The 17,322-nt window shown below is 41.0% G+C and overlaps 1 protein-coding gene across 12 annotated transcripts in view; it reads right to left on the minus strand.

Moving 5' to 3' along the window:
- Positions 1-17,322, minus strand: part of lrrc7 (leucine rich repeat containing 7) — a 100,876-nt gene that overhangs the window by 23,896 nt on the left and 59,658 nt on the right. For 9 of the 12 annotated variants that reach the window (XM_020049317.2, XM_020049314.2, XM_020049316.2 and 6 more), the window contains exons 3-13: positions 16,770-16,887; positions 16,294-16,372; positions 15,392-15,481; positions 14,633-14,689; positions 12,794-12,857; positions 5,446-5,520; positions 4,944-5,088; positions 4,267-4,339; positions 3,316-3,333; positions 522-651; positions 254-369 (exon numbers count right to left, since the gene is read on the minus strand). In XM_020049317.2, the coding sequence (XP_019904876.1) occupies positions 254-369; positions 522-651; positions 3,316-3,333; positions 4,267-4,339; positions 4,944-5,088; positions 5,446-5,520; positions 12,794-12,857; positions 14,633-14,689; positions 15,392-15,481; positions 16,294-16,372; positions 16,770-16,887 (965 nt within the window). The remainder of the gene's footprint in view (positions 1-253; positions 370-521; positions 652-3,315; positions 3,334-4,266; positions 4,340-4,943; positions 5,089-5,445; positions 5,521-12,793; positions 12,858-14,632; positions 14,690-15,391; positions 15,482-16,293; positions 16,373-16,769; positions 16,888-17,322) is intronic. The other 3 variants (XM_034293809.1, XM_034293808.1, XM_020049312.2) reach the window with 1 other exon arrangement.

The raw sequence follows: 17,322 nt of genomic DNA on the forward strand, positions 1-17,322 counted from the left end.
TGGTGCACGCACTTTTGATAAATGAGGGCCATTGTGTGTGTGTGTGTATGTGTGTGAGACCATATATGTGTGTGTGACCATGTATGTGTGTGCATGGCAGCAGGTGCCTAGTGGTAGAGCATAAGTCCAGTAACCAAAAGGTAGCTGGTTCAAATCCCTCAGCTAAAAAAACACATCTGTTTTATGCCCCTGAGCAAGGAACTCCATGGTCCTGTACGTCATTCCATATAAGAGGGTCTGCGAAACATTGTACCTATTGTCGCTTAAGTTGAGAACATGTAGCTTGGTCATCTGTCCAATCTCATCAGGTAGAAACTCCAGCTTATTCGAGCGCAACGACATGACAGTCACATTCTTACAGTTCCCAATCTGGAACAATTGACACAAAAACATACATTTGAATAATCATTTTCCTCCCAACATAGCAATACTATAACCAAATGCATTAGCTATGTCTGTTAGTATGGGTGTTCATGGGTCAGTGTGAAATTATGAAATTGGTGCGAGACAGCAAGACGTACCTCCCTGGGTAGTTCAACAAGGAAGTTCTCATCAGCAGAAAACGTGCGGAGGTTGTGTAGGTAACCAATGGTGGGCGGCAGGGACTCCAACTCATTACAGCTGCAGTCAAACTCCTCTAAAAGCGATAAACTGGGAGAAGGAAAAGAGAGAAGAATCCTTTGTGCCATTGTGCCTTTCTCTCGGTTAGTTATTGCTGTGAAATTACCATTTGCAAAGGTAATATGCTAAAAACTATAAACACAAAGACGGAACAACCAGTGTTCTGCATAGATGTCTTTGATGTACCATTAGATTATGTGCATATGATTTTGTTAATAACTTGCAAAGTACAGACCTACTAAATCTGTCTACTTAAAATTGGCTGTGAATTCTGGAAAAGGAACATTTACCTGTACATACAGTGGGTATAGAAAGTCACCACCACTTTCAAAATGTTGACAATTTGTTGCCTTACAGCCTGAAATTAAAACACATACAATCTGACCATAAAGGATTAAACCATAAAAGATTAAAATACATTTCTAAAAACTCAGAAATGTCTTAAAATTAAAACCAGTAAAATACCCTATTTGGATAAATGAACACCCCCCAGAGTTAATATTTGGTGGAACCATCTTTTGCTTCAATTACAGCCATGAGTCTCTTTGTAATTTGGGACACATACTGTAGATTGTGCAGTATTTCCCCATTCTTCATTGCAGAATTGTTCAAGCTCATTCACATTGCATGGTGACTGCTTATGGACTGCAGTCTTCAAGTCATTCCACAAATTCTAAATGGGATTTAGGTTGGGGCTCTGAATAGGCCACTCAAAGACATTCAACTTCTTGTCCATCAGCTTCTGTACAGTTGCTTTGGTGGTGTGCTTTAGGTCATTGTCATATTGTAACGAGAACAGTCTTCCCACATTCAAGTTCCTGGCAGAGGGCTGCATGTTCTCCTCAATAATCTGTTGGTATTTTGCACTGTCCAATTTCCCTTCTATCATGAGAAGTGCTCCAGTCCTATCTGAACAGAAACACCCCCAGAACAGGATGCTGCCACCACCGTGCATTACTGTAGGCATGGTTTTCTATGGGTGGAAAGATGTTTTGGGTTTTTGTATTGGGTTTTTGCCACACATATCGTTTTGCCAAAAAGTTCAATTTGGGTCTCATCTGACCACAGCTCCTTTTGTTACTTGGCCACGGAGTCTACAATGTGAGTTTTTTTTCTTGCCACCCTCCCATAGAAGTGAGATATGTGAAGTGCTTATGATATTGTGGTCACATGCACTCACTGATCAGTCTATGCTATAAAGGCCTGAAGCTCCTGCAAGGTTGCCGTTGATCAGTCTCCTTGTTACCCAGTCATCCAGTTTTGAGGGACTGTATGATCTATGTCAGGTCTGGGTGGTGCCATACGCCTTCCACTTATTAATAATGGACTTAACTGTGCTCCAAGGGATATACAAAGCCTTTGACATCCTTTCATATCCATCCCGACTTGTGCCTTTCCACAACATAACCTCGTAGATATTTTCAAAGTACCTTTGCGCCCATAGTGGATTATTTGCTTTGAATTGCACTATTAAGCAGTGAAATCCTCTATGAACAACTGCTTTTATACTGAAGTAATCAAAATCACTACAATTTATCACAGATGGAAGCCAATTAGCTTGATTTGTGATCTGGAAAGTGGTTGGTTATATCTCAGCAGGTTTACAAGGGGGGTGTTCACATAGGGTATATTACTGTTTTAATTTTGATGCGTTTTCTGAGTTTTTTAAATTTTATTTGAATTTGGACTATAAGGGTTTACTCTGAGAAAATAAAGCCAGAAAAGTCTGATTTCAGGTGTTTTCCTTTCAGGCTGTAAGGCAAGGTGGTGGTGACTTTCCATACCATAAGCATTATTTCACTCAAACATGTTATGTAAAAGCCACATGCACATTTATTTCAGCCACAGGCATTATTTGTTGTAGACTAATGCAATTTAACATGTCTGATCCCCTCTGGAGTGGGAACATTAACGTTATCATGGAAATAAATAACAAGTAGATTATCTTCTGGTTCCCTATAAAACAGATGCATCTAAGACACATACATAGAGATGAAAATGATTAATCAAATGGATCATGACAAGATTCAAAAACCATGACTGTGAAAGAATGAAAACAACCATTCATTAAATTTACCAATTGTATTCACATTAATAATAATGAATGTTGCTGACTCCTTTTTACTCTAAGTAGCTGGTGGGTGCTGTATCTTCTTTTCCAATCAAAATATAATCAACTGCTTAGTAAAAAAAACTTTTGAGAAAGTCTGGTACTACTGTACACTAACTGAAGAGCGAACTTAAATCTGTATCTTACAATACATCTTAAATTAAAGCCACTGTGTTTATTCAGTCAAATACTCTTGCCTCTTGAATTTCAAAATCTTTTGAAAGGATGAAAATCAACCACAATAGTGGTTGAGAAGTCCTCAACCGCCTCAAATCATTCACAATCCAATCTCCAACAAGGCGTTTATTGTATAACGTAAAGACCAGGAGAGAACAATGGAAAGAGTTGCCTCCCATAAATAGACACTGTTCATTTGTATTTAATGTACACACAGCAGTGTAATTAGCTCAACATTTGTTCAAGCAGGCTAGCCCAGCTGGCCTTCCATATGCAGGCCTTTAACTGGGTCCACCTCCCCGTTCGTAACATACAGTCAGAGGACGTTAAGGTGAGCACTTGCCTGAATAAACATGATGTGGCTAGGATGAACGTGTACAGGAGACAGGGATTCACCGTCTACTTACCCAAATTTGCCGCGTCCACTAAGTAGCCCATTTTAGATGCATGGGAAATAACCACAACACACAAAACCGACCAATGACAAACCAAGAAAAAAAGGTGCACTGGAAACAGTATAACAGGATTGCAGAGCAGTGTGGGGGGGTTAAGGATGAAAATGACATAATGTAAGGTGGTGACCCCTGACCTGTGACATCAACATCTCAAGGACAGGCGTGTTCATAGTAAAAAGAAAATCCCTCTGACTGATTCTTTTTTCCAGATACAATATACATTGTATGTACATTCTGTATGTAAAGCATCCAAAAGTAATTTAATTGTCTGGTTGATGTGTTTGATGCTCTAGTACTGTTGCAGGAAGCTTTTGAATAGTAGAATTGTAGAAATAGTAGTCCTCTGAGGCAGCCACCATTTCACAACAAATTAATGGAACACGCCCAGCTCTCTCCTCTCTATCGCTCTCTCTCTCTCTCTCTCTCTCTCTCTCTCTCTCTCTCTCTCACTAAGACACAATGTACTGCATCACTCTACTTGGTGTGAACAGTGATGAAACTAATCATCGTTAGTCAATGTGAGATGAGAAAGATCCGCGAAAGAGAAGGTGCCAGACACAGACAGCAGAGTTTCAGATTCATTCGATACACAGGCTGTGTTGAATACAGCTCTGCTCGGCAACAGACCGAAGATTAACATTCAAATTGTCAACTGGTTTTACCATCAACACTGCTGTCTCTAACGCCTTTTAATTTGGTTATGCAACAGACGCCCTAAAACTGTCTGACTTTGAATTTAATGGCAGATGTGAACAAACAAAGGCTTGGAATGCATTTTAGCTTTCAGCGACATTATTTAAAAACATACATTTTTATTTGACTTGAGGGAAGTTCAGGTCTGATTTTTGTGTATTTTGTAAACAAAAATAATAGTACAATAGGTCTCCTTTCCAAGGTACTTACCTTCCAATGGTGTTAGGCAGTGAGGTGAGCTGGTTGTCATCGACTTTGAGTGTTGTGAGCTTTTTCAACATTCCTATAATAGATACAACCAGCTTTAATATTACATAATGTATTCATGTAAAATAAACCATAAAAAAATATAAATTATACAGTACTCAAAGTTTCGAATTGAACAACACAATTCAACATTTCACATATATTCCTCTGGCCGGTTAATTAATTTACAGCCAGGAATCTATATGTATATACATATTATGTACAAATATTTCATGCAAGTTTGTGCATATTAAATTCCAGAAAAAAAATTATCTCACTAAATAAGAATTCCAATTTAATGACGCACGCTGTATGATTGATATTGACAACTCAAGGATATGCGCTCACAGATAACAACCTTGGAAAAAAGTGGCCATGATGAATGCATTCAATGAATGCACTCAATTAATCACCCTCTCTCCTTGTCTCCTAATTATAGTTTCTTAATTCATTACTCCTTTTTAATAGCACCTACCATGTATTAAAGAGGAGAAATAAGACCAGTCTAACAAGAAAATAAATGTTTTGCAGAAGGGAGAGACCCAGGAACAGATCCTGCTGCAAATGGGAAAAGCAGAAATAATCTAACCAGGAGGTATTATTATTATTGTGTGAGGAGAGCTGGGACCCTGTTGCCTCACCTATAGAGTCAGGCAGATGCTGCAGCATGTTGGAGGAGAGCAGGAGGTCCTCCAGGGACTCGCAGCCAGAAATGTCAGTGTCCAGGCTCTCAATCCTGTTTTTAGCCAGATCCAGGTAGCGTAGCTGCCTTAGCTTCCCTATAGACTTCAGCAGCAGGGCAGGGAGACACAGAGGATGTTAGAGGAGGTAGAAGCCTTCTGTAGCTCACCTGGTAAGAGCATGGCGCTTGAAACACTAGGGTTGTGTGAAAGTGTGGGGTATGAAAAACATGTACTACCGTAATTCGGTCTGGATAAGACTGTCTGCTTGATTGTACAAATGTAAATGAAAACAAGAGTTTGAGGTGACTTTCTTTCCAGTTGCCCAATGGCAGTGCATCACTAGGCCCAAGCACTGACTGACCAACATGCCCTGACAAGTGTATGCTTGCCCACAAGTGGGACGGCAAGGACAGAAAAAGACACAGACAGACACAAACTAGAGGTGGTATAGAAAGCCTACCCCAGGTATTGTCTGCAGTGAGTTGTTGTCCATCCACAGCTCTTTCAGGTTGTGGATCTGCTCCAGGACTTCAGGCTGAAACACCAACACACCAAACATACTGTAGTTTTGGAGAATCGTTGACTACTAATACCTTTATTTGTCAATTGAACATAACTTATATTTTAGTTTTCTGTTTTTAGCTGTACCACAGAAAATAACCCAGTATCTAGGATTGGGCAATAAGAAAGCCCTGGCCACTGTGTCTTATTGGATTCAGGACATGTCGTGGAGTGGCATGTCATCTATCTTAAAGGTAAGGGAAGTGGGCTTTTAATACCAATCAATAAAAAAGTGAATAATCTCATGCCACTATAGTAAAGTGCAGTGATGGGGAGGGGTGGATACAGTTGCATATTAGACTAGAGTTTTTATGATATATAGTATTGTTTTGTCAATATCACAAAATAATTTCCATACTGGTTTATGTAAATGCACCATATTGTCCAGTATTGTTCCTTCCCAGCTTCTCTCCAGTTTTATTTCAGCACTTGTAGTTTCAAAAGATCTTTGCTCAAGGCTTTCTTTTACCCCTATGCATCAGAGAAATTACGAACATTGTATTACATATCAAATTGCAATAAAATTATACAATTATATCGCAATATGTGTTTAATTGTGATAATCACAACATACCATGATGCACCTAAGTATCTAGATAACATTTTATTATAAGGTCCCTGGCAATCTCCCCTAACCAAAGGGCATACTTACAAAATGAAGTACTGTAGGTAACAAAATTATTCCATTAGACAGAATAGTGAAAAGTTTAACACTCAGTCACCCCGGGTGTTTTTCAGAATCATCTCACGTTCCTATAACGGAAATGGTGTCTTTGAAACTCTGCACGGGCCAAAGTGGAGTAATGAATGACTAGAGCCCTGCGAGGGAGTGTGTTCAGTCCAGGTGTGTGTAGAGAGGCTTGGCCATGCTGTTTATTGCGCAAAAAGGCTCTACCTGCCTATGTGCAAATGACTCCATTAGGCCAGCCTGGGAGACTAAGTGACAAACCTCACAGTCCTTCATGCTGCCCTAATCAATTCCAATCTCAGGTGTTTCATGCATTTCTTTTCACAGCATGGTGCAGCATCACTCGTGTGGCAAGTCGATAAGGACTCCAAATGGGATTCTGGACAATTTTCTATTTCGAGTTGTGGTTTTGAACTGGTGGGTGGAAAAATACTACTGAGTAAAAAATGATATTGAACATGTAACATTTTTCTACCATTAACAGAGTTGTTTGTGTAGGTACAGTGCCTGTATTACGTTTGAGAGAGATCCATTTTCGGTGATTGCAACAGCAGCATGGAAGCAGGCACAACCCAACAACAACAAAGAGGTACACAAACAACTCAAAACAAGAAACCAGGCAAGCCTAGTTCAGCCGGCCGGCAATAGAAAGTGTTGATCATGGCTGCCATGTCAAGATTCTAACCTAGGTCGCCCACGTGAAAGTCTGTGTCTTTAACCACAACACCACAGAGCTAACCGTTTGCTGGGTGTCAGTATAGCATAATAACATAATATAATGTTTTCATGCATTAACATCATGTCAAGTTTGAATATTTCGTTAGACACCATTAACCATCGTGTTAAACTGAGTAATGTTTCTTATTAAGTTCACCTTCACCACAAATAGTATCTATAAACTGTATGACTTTTGCCACTGGGCGTTTTAACAGCTTATTTGCCATTCACGAATGGCATTGAAACAATAACTACTGTATCAATATAGGATAACTGACTTTTACGTCAAGTGAAAAGACCAGAGAATTGTGTAGCCAGCGAAGTGTTTGACTAGCCTGAAGAAATGCTAAGACATAATTAAAAAATAGCCAGAAATAGTTGCAATATAACAGTAAACTAGTGATGGCCGTTCTTCTGGCAGCAGGATATTATGCTAGCAGCGCTAACTCAGATATTCTTAACTATATGGCCTTACAAATGTCAATGATGGCTTTTATTGTGATAATGAAAATCTGAGTGCTGCCAGCATAATATCCTGCTGCTAAAATAAGGCCAATGAAGCCTCGTTTGGCCATCACTACAGTAAAGAGTTTCCTTTTAGGCTTCCCGTAGCTACAGAAGGTTGTAGCCAGTCAAGTTTTTCTCTATCCTGAACAAATCCTCTTTTACCACTGGCCGTTTTAACAGCTAATTAGCCATTCATGAATGACATTGAATATCTATCAATATAGGTGACAATATATTTATAACTGAGTTTTTTGTCAAGTGAAAAGACGAGAGCATTGTGTAGGCAGCGAACTGTTTGTCTTTCCTGAACAAATCCTAAAATCCACCAGAATTGTTTTATTTTAGGCTACCTATTACGTAGCTACATAAAGTTATAGCCAGCGATGTTTTTGTCTGTCCTGAACTTCAGGTATCATGTGTTGACTGCTACAGGAGTCGAACGCGGGACCTGTGGTTCCGTAGCCAGTGTCCCTAACTATGCTATTTAACAAGGGGTAGTCAGTCACTCAGTCAGTCAGGCAGGCAGTCAGGGACAGACTCCGTAAGAGACATTCACTCTTCTAGGCCTGCTCCGCTTACACGGTCTGGCAAAAATAAGTGAAATTCCTATAGAAACAACACAGCTTTAACAACATTGAAAATCTGAGAGATTCATGACTCATTCAATTACCTTCTTAAGAAAACAAAACAAAAAACTAATTTATTTTCCTTCCTTTAGAGTTTAAACAAGGTTGTCCAAGATTTGGTAATGTAAGTGCAAAGGGTCATTGTTCTATTCAGTGCCATTTCTGTCCTCAGTAGAATGGACATTCTTATTTTGTGTAAAATTGTGAAAATGTAAATTTTAATTATGAGGACAGGTGTCCTTAAAGGAAATAGGACCCATCTAACCAGCAAAAGATTTTGCAGAAGGGAGAGACCAGAGATATTCTAAGCAGGAAAACTCGATCTTGTTCACTTGCAGAGCTATGGCTTCACTTTGAAATGTCCACCCTATTAGGTTCCACTATTTTAGGTTTATATACAACCGGAGTGGAAAAAAACAAACTGTGAGTGACCAATGTCAGTTATGTATCGCTATTTACATGTTGTATTGATGTTTCATGTATGTTTAGACACAATCTATTTCAATTACAATTGTTGGTATTGACCCCAAATAGTTCTGCTTAATTGTTGTGTCCTCTACCTGTCCCCCATGCTTCACACACTTTGAATACAATCTTCAAAACCCTAAATAACCACGTTTAGTGAAGTATGAGTCGCTACCCACAACTTACAAACTACAACAACACAGGAGTCTGTACAGTAATGCCACACTGTTTCGCTCCTAAGTTCGTTTTTTTGGTAGGCACCTTGACCAGCCTCCTGTTCTCTCCGCATGGAGATGAAACAGTCTGCTGCCATTCAGTGCTGGGGAGACTCCAGTGTAGACACAGTCATGTCACATTTTGAAGTTCTGCAATGTCCTTTTCTCTGTATTCTGGCACCACTATGTGTCCCCACCTTCCAGTTGCCTCTGTGACACAGGATCTGCTCTTGGCTCAACTGGGCCATCATTAGCTGAGGTCATTGTTCGGTTCAGACATATTACAAAGCCTCTGATGTTGAGCTTCCTAATTGTTCTGTCAGTGGTGAACATCTGCACCTTGTGCATTGTATTAGTTTAAAAACATATTCAGTCATATCAACCAGCTTCTTGTGCTAAATATCTTCTCATGTCAAAAAGGCAGTCTGAATCCTGTTCTCAGACATAACAGAGTATCTCAGCTGAGCATTGATTGTCACCAAAATGGCAATGAGTTGAAATCAGAAAGAGCTTTCATAGGGCCTTTGGTTCAGCCAGACTACATTTTATTCCATAGCTCAGGTCAGTTATGAAGAAAAGTAGTTTTTTTCCTCAAAGCAATACCAGAAACAGAGAATGGCTAAAGTCTATGAATTCTCAGGACTGAAAAACATTGATAGAATTAAGCAATTTACCACAAAAATATTCAGTTGAGGAAAATGCATTAGGCCTTCTAGCTTAATGTTTAGGAAAAAAACAGGAAGAAACCATTGCCGAAACGGTTGGGGTGGTGCTTTGTTATTGTTCTAACAGCTGATTGAAAATGCATTGGGCTGGACTTCAAAATCGCCAGACCCAGACAATAAACACTACACTGCTCTATTCAAGAAGAATCAGAAATTGGGAATGTTCCTCATACTAACAACAAAAAGCAACCAGCACCTTCAAATGGGAATAGGGTTAAGGACGAGAGGTCATCAGCAGAGGGAGAAAGGCTTTTAAGTAGGACGCACAGATTGGGATCTCATACTAGCACCGGGGAAAGTCGATGGGCGCTCTCTCTGTAGTAACTCGGGGGCTTCAAACAGCAAAGCTCGCTTATAACAATGCCAAACCATCTGCTCCCTTGGAATGAGTCCGGCAAACACGCCTTTTTCTTACTACCCAAGGATAAAGTCCAGGAAACAGTGAAACCAGCCACAGACTTTGACACAAATTAAAGACCTACTGAAGAACAGGAATTATTCTGTGCTGAAGGTGTTTGCCTTTCTGGGTCTCATGTAGCATTAAAAGTATGAGCATGTTGTGTGTTTGGTTCCTGACTGAAAAATTATTCAAATGTTTGCATATTCACCCTACGTCTCACTGGAGAAGAATGTTTGCTCAATAACTTAAATGTATAAAACGCGAATGAGGAGGAGGAGCCGAGTGGGGCTGTGTACATCGTGAGTGTCTTCCAGTATCAAAGTCAGTCCCAGAGGGGTCTGTGTAGGCAGCCCACCCTCACACTGACATCACAGTAACACACGAGGCTCCAGTGGGACCTTTGGCACAAAGCCTGGACTCACCCAGCAGTTGTCCCTTGGGCTACCCAGTCTCCCAGTCCCCCAGGCCCCAGCCCCCAGTCCCCTGTCGCCAGCCCCTAGTCCCCAGTCCCCAGCCCCCAGCCCAGTGTGGGATCATGTTAACCAAGGATGACTTGGAGATGAGACGCCCTTGGATAACCTTCCCTCCATGAACAAATCTTTGTCACACTTCATATTGCTCCTTATTAGATAGCCCAGAGGCTGTTGATCAACAGACCTTTTTAAGACTTTCCTGTGGCCGTGAAATGTCCTTCCTGTTCATCTGTATAAGCGAGTACAAACTACTACAATGTAGTCTCAATATTAATGAACATTATACACAGATCAGCCATAACATTATGACCATCTGCCCAATATTGTGTAGAACTTGTTGTTTTCCTGAAACCATTTTTGCTTTGCGGCAGGGTGCATTATCCTGCTGAAAGAGGCCATTGCCATCAGGGAATACCGTTACCATGAAAGGGTCCACATGGTCTGCAACAATGCTCAGGAAGGTGGCACGTGTCAAAGTAAAATCCACATGAATGGCAGGACCCAAAGTTTCCCAGCAGAACATTGCCCAAAGCATCACACTGGCCTCCTTCCCCTAGTGCATCCTAGTGCCATGTGTTTTCCAGGGAAACGACACATACGCACCTGGCCATCTATGTGATGTAAAAGAAAACGTAAATCATGAGACCAGGCCACCTACTTCCATTGCTTCGTGGTCCAGTTCTGATGCTCACATGCCCATTGTAGGTGCTTTTGGATGGGGTCAGTATGGGCACCCTGACTGGTCTGCGACTACACAGCCCCATACACTACAAACTGCAATGCACTGTGTGTTCTGACACCATTCTATCAGTACCAGCATTAACTTTATCAGCAGTTTGAGCTACAGTAGCTCGTCTGTTGGATTGGACCACACAAGCAAGCCTTCGGTCCCCACATGCATCAGTGAGCCTTGGCCACCCATGACCCTGTTGCCGGTCCACCGCTTTTCTTTCCTTGGACCACTTTTGATAGATACTGACTACTGTAGACCAGGAAAACCTCACACTGCACTTTTAGAGATGCTCTGACCCAGTTGTCTAACCATCACAATTTGGGCCTTGTCAAAGTCGCTCAGATCCTTATGCTTGCCAATTTTCTAACACACAACTTTGAGGGCAGAATGTTCAATTGCTGCCTAATATATCCCACCCACTGACAGGTGCCATGATAATGAGATTATCAGTTTTATTCACTTCACCTGTCAGTGGTCATAATGTTATGACTGATCGGTGTATATAAAATAAAATATATTCATAATATCATCTTTGCTGAATACATACTGTATGATAAAGTTGTAACCATTCCAACATTGGAATTTGCATTGGTTCTTTACAAAACTTGTGTAAACCCACATTAGCACCATACAAAATAACAGATGCACAGGAATAACATTAAGATGAGGTCAAATAAATAAATATCCAATACCACACTAGAGTTCCTCCTGCAACCTGTCGCTAAAGGTTTCTCCAATAACCCATGAGCTAAACAAAGGTGCATATACGAATCATTGATTTGTATCTTAATGATCTCCAGGGTTCTTTTGAGTCACCACTAATTATAAAAGTGTAATACTCTGCTCTAGACTTACGCCCGGTAGCCTGTGAGACAAGAGACCACAGCCAATAGAATCAAAGGGAGACCTACAGGAAGGGTTAACTAGTCAAACCATTAGCCACAAAATCAATAATTGCCTACTCTTGGGTTTCAATCTCAATAGCCATTTACAGCTTATGGACCAGGCAATTGCTTTGGATGACCACTAAATTAATGTGATGTTGCCAGCATTAGGCACACTGCAAACGGACTAGACTGGATTGTTTGATAAATTCACAGTCATTGTTGACTCCAACAGCCAATTAAAATCTGGTGGGTGCCCTGAGGTGCCAAGTCGTGCACATTTGATCCACACTAGTGAATAATGCATCAAGTGTACACACACAAACACACCCATACACACACACACACAGGCCTACAAATGCACACCCGTCCACAGCCACAACTTAATTTAGAATTGGGTTTTTCATAGAAAGCATTCTTCTTTCTTTATAGGGCAGTTTATAAAGAACATTTAGATTGTAAATACTATCGGTAAAATCTCCATAGAAGAATCATAGAGGATAAAACCTTCATACAGTTCTACCTTACCCAAAAAGGGTGCCCTTATTGGGAAAACATGAAGAACCCTATATGTTTCTAATTACTAGCAAGCATTTCATGTAAAATCCTAGAGGGACATGCACACACAGAGAGACGGAAAGAGGCTCAGTGGGCAGAGGAAGCAGTGCTGGAGACCTAAGAGGGTGCCGAGCAGAGGGAGGGAGGGAGGGCCCGTCTCTGGCTCGTCCCCCAGGTCCGCTGGGTAACAGGGCTGCCTGTGTGATGACAGCTGTTGTCCATGTGACTGGCGTCTTTAAAGGGCCTCTTTTCTTACCAGTTCAGTGAATTCATTACTTCCCAAGTCTAATCGCTCCAGCTGTGACAGTCGGTGTATAGACCTGCAGCGAAATGGAGGGAAGAGAAACCTCAGAAACAAAATCACCGTATAGAAAGGTCAATTACCAGGCTCGCTCCCAAAAAACAAACCTCATGCAACTCTGCCATCGCAGAGGGGACTGCATGGGAGTCTGCCATCCTTACATGTCCATTTAATATTCAACGCAGGTATGGTAAGTAGTTCTAATCAAATCAATACAGTAACTTAAATTAATATAAAAGGAAAAAGATTTCTACGCTATGCAATGCAACCGTTTAAATGAAACTCATTCATGCGTTTTTCATTAAAGCAGATCCTATCCCATGTACGTTTCATGTCATGACATACAGCAGCTAGGCCAAATAGGCAATTAGTCAATTCCAATTAGGATGTAAGCATAAAAGGAGGATGAAATGGCTTATAGCAGAATGTCTCTCCATCCTTCATAAGATATCATAGCGCATTTGTATTCTGCACCCTTCCTCTAGGAATCACTTTGCCTCATAACATGATCAACTAATCGACTGGATAAAGACATAACACTTATCTTCAAGGGGAAACATGTTTGCGTTGGTTAACATAGATAAATACATGCATAAATGAATCCATAAATATGATTCCGTAAATTAATACAGGAATAAAATGAATTAATAAATCAATAAATCAATACATGAATACATTAAGGAAAAATAAAAATAAAAATGATGAATAAATTTTTATTAATCCTTTGCTGTGCTGAATTTGTCTTGGCAGAGGATAAATGTACTTCAGTTGACTTTGTTTCTAGGGTACGGGATGAGGGATAGTTTTACTTTGTGGTGGGATAAAAATAGTTTTCAATCAGGACACCTGAGTAAGCCAACATGCACCAAATAATGTGAGCAGTGTGTATATGTGTGTTTGTGTGTGTTTGTGTCTGTGGGTGTGTTTGTGTGGTTGTGTGTGTGTGTGTGTGTGTGTGTGTGTGCGCATCTCATTTCAACTATGATAAATTGCAGCCTTATTGGCTGTGCTCCACTGGCTGCACACCGGTGCACACACTCCAACGTGGGGCCTTTTAGACATCAAATACCAAGGCCTGTGCTACAAGGACCGGCTCCTCCTCTCACACATGCTACCCTTTCCAAAGAGAGACGGATGGCATTTGCTTTTAGAAGCTGCTATTTACCATGCTTTCACTCTAATCTGCCCATTAAAATTCCTGGTGAGAATGTTTCTCTGGTTTTATTGGCCTCCAGAGCTGTGGGGTGCAACTGGGACTGATAAAACCTAGGCCTGCCGTATGGACTACTATATTGGGCAGGGTTGGATGGGCCAGTGTTTGCATGCTAGCAGCAAATTCTGTCAGGACGTGCATTAACTGCCACCTTTCATGGCTACATCCGTGACTCCTCCACAGAAGGAGAGGGATCTTTTGGTTTTGATTTCGTTATTAGACCAGGTAAATTAACTGTGAACCGGCTGTCTTGTTACCTTCCTGAGATGAGTGCCCTGGATACATTAAGATAGGAGAATGGGTAGTATGTATTTGTTGTGCTTGGGGCAAACATAGCAATGAAATACTTATTTTATTATATTATTTTTACATATACATATTTTTATATATATATTAATTCTCAGTGTTGGCTGCAAGTTATTTATAATTTTTGGTGTTGGCAAAGACCATAGATTAGTTTGAGCCTGGGCTGTCTTTCCCTATGACCTTTCAATCCTACTTTGAAACTTGTCTCTTTAGCTAACTCCAACTGCCTCTGTGATGTCATGCAAGGAGAGGTCACAGCATGGTGATTCACTCACTTTGGCATCGTTTTCAGGTGGTTCTCTCGCAGCTCCAGGATCCGTAACTTGGAAAGTCTGAAAGATAGTGGATGATACAAACAAGATAGAAAACATATTTTCCCTTCTCATTGTAAATAAATTGTAATCTAATGCATAGGAGCGTACTGTAACTTATTGAAGATTATAAAATAATGCCCCAACCAACAAATTCCATTACTCCAAGCCCAGGAGCAATACCACAGCCGTTTTGATGAATAATTCTCCATTCATCACAAAACCAGATACACGATGTTGCTGAACGCATTGCTTTATTTATGCAAGCCCCAGGCAAGTGACGTTTAACAGGGGTTGTGTGCAGAGAACCCACACGGGCATACTTGTAACCTAGAATGGAATAAAAGCTCCAATCCAAACCCCATCCATACACAGAGGAGAGACCCTTGCATTTCCGCCAGTGGCTCCAGGCCCAACAACCCCAGAACCAGGGACTCTGTATTGATGCTGAATTACAGAGATAGAGGATGTATCCTTGTATTTTTCCACACATAACTTCTGTGAGCACCATTGGGAAACCTCCGTTATGATGCGATCAATGTCCTGCTTCACAAGTATAATTCATTGATTGATCTCTCCTGGACATTTAACTCTAACCAGGTCATCAAGAATAAGCCAATTGGAAATCTAGCCAAATAAAATCAAATGGCAGATGCCCTAAATGTAGATGTCCATGCAGAAACAATTTGTTGGCCTCAACCATTTTCTACAGGCTTAAATCACCTCCCAAAGTTGGCAGGGAGGTATTCCAGAAAGGCATCGTTTAAGAAAAGCTGGGTCAGGTTTAGGAGCTGGGTGAAGCCGTCTGGGAGCCTGAAGTGGAGAGATGGACAAGGGGAGAAGGGGAAGGGGAGAGAGAAAAAAGAGGGAGAGAGAGGTCAGGGGTCCTGTTAGGTTGCAGGATTTACAAGGGATCCTCATTCCCCAGACAACTCCCTTGAACCAGCTGCACTCAGCCCTGTCAGTGGAGCTAGTGCACAACAGCACTAAAGAATGACTCATATACCTGAGCTGAGCAGCAGTACTGTCTTTCTCTGGTCTACAAGGACCCATTTGTATGTCAAACTATGATTTCCCACCAACAAATGCAACATTTATGGCGTAAATATTGCTCAGCAACAGTGCAACTCCCTTATGGTTTTCCAATGTATTTAACAGCAGAAGGCATATTATGTCAAGCACTATCAAGAAGACCTGCATTAACTTCTGCAAGGACAGGAAACTATTTAATATTTTAACAAATGCTGTATTTACATGATGTACTGCACATTAAGAGAATTAAGCAAGGCAAGGCAGTGACGCATGATGGAATTTTTTGTAATGTTTTTCTGCTAATCATTTAAATTCCCACAAAATCCTCAATTCCACCAAATGTTTTTGTTTCCACATTCTGTTTATCTGTTCATTTTGAAGTTGCTATGGGGTGACTTCATTATTAAAAAGTACACCCATAATTTATACAGCCAATTCACTGAGAACATATTCATGTTTTTTTGTTACTGAGGTAATCCACAGTTGCTTGGCACATAGAAACTGACAAGGCTGTTGGCGATGATAATGCAACGTCCCAAGTGACTACACAACCACTCCGCCACGACGATACGCTGACTCCCCTCTTCACTTACTTGGCAATGGGATTTACACTGGCCTCCACAACAGATAGGCATTTACAGCATTTAATGTTGTCTGGGAACTCTTGAATACCTGAAGGTGGAATGGAAACGTGCGTCATTCAAAACAAATGAACCCCCCTGCCAATTTTTAACACACATGTCAAATAATATTATATCACATCATACTATAAGGGAGTGTGCAATGCATTGTGTGCATTGCTAATGGCTATGTGTGTTTCCGGTGTGCATTGCTACCATAATGTGCAACATGTGGGTGTTATAGATATTATTTCCAAATATTTCTGTGCCATGGAGGCGGTGGCTTAGACCACTGGATCAACCTAGGACCCTGTATGTACTACTGTGTGTATGAGACAACGCTACACTTGGGGGCATCCTTTTCTGAAATGACTATCAGCAGACAGTACAACGTGGATGGATCTGAGTAGAAATTAGCAGATATTAATGGATAGATGTCACTTGCTTACCGTTTTTACTGATGTCTAACTCCTTCAGGTTTACAAGGCTGGCTATGGAGGTTGGTAGGGTTGAGAGGTCATTGTCAGGCAGGCTCAGTTTCCGGAGAGCCTGACAGTTAAATAGTTGCTTTGAAGAGAGGCACAACAGAAAACCAAAAAGTTATACTGGTGGTACATGTTTATTTGCCTCTTAGCCCTGTCAGTTGAAAGAGCATAGACTTGGAAAGACTCGGTGCCCTGAGTTTCAGTGAGACTGGTCTCTAATGATGATGTGCTGTTTTATGTGAGAAATGCTGAGGCAACGCCTCTCTCAGTGTTCAGATGGATTTCCCCTTGATCACTGCAAGAGCAGCCACTCTCTCAGTTGAGTAACCTGGTGGGACAACATTAGTTCTATATTGAGGCAGCCAGAGCCAGATCAGCCCTCCTTAGAGAGAAAGAAAAAGAAACAGAGACAGATAATTTAGAGGGAAAGGGAAAAAGAGATAGAGAATGGAGGGAGACAGAAAAAAAGCAAGAGAGATGGAACAGAGAGAGAGAAACAGTAGAAAAGGAGTTGAAA

This window comes from Esox lucius, chromosome 8 (genome assembly GCF_011004845.1).
Source record: "Esox lucius isolate fEsoLuc1 chromosome 8, fEsoLuc1.pri, whole genome shotgun sequence".
Taxonomy (NCBI): Eukaryota; Metazoa; Chordata; class Actinopteri; order Esociformes; family Esocidae; genus Esox; species Esox lucius.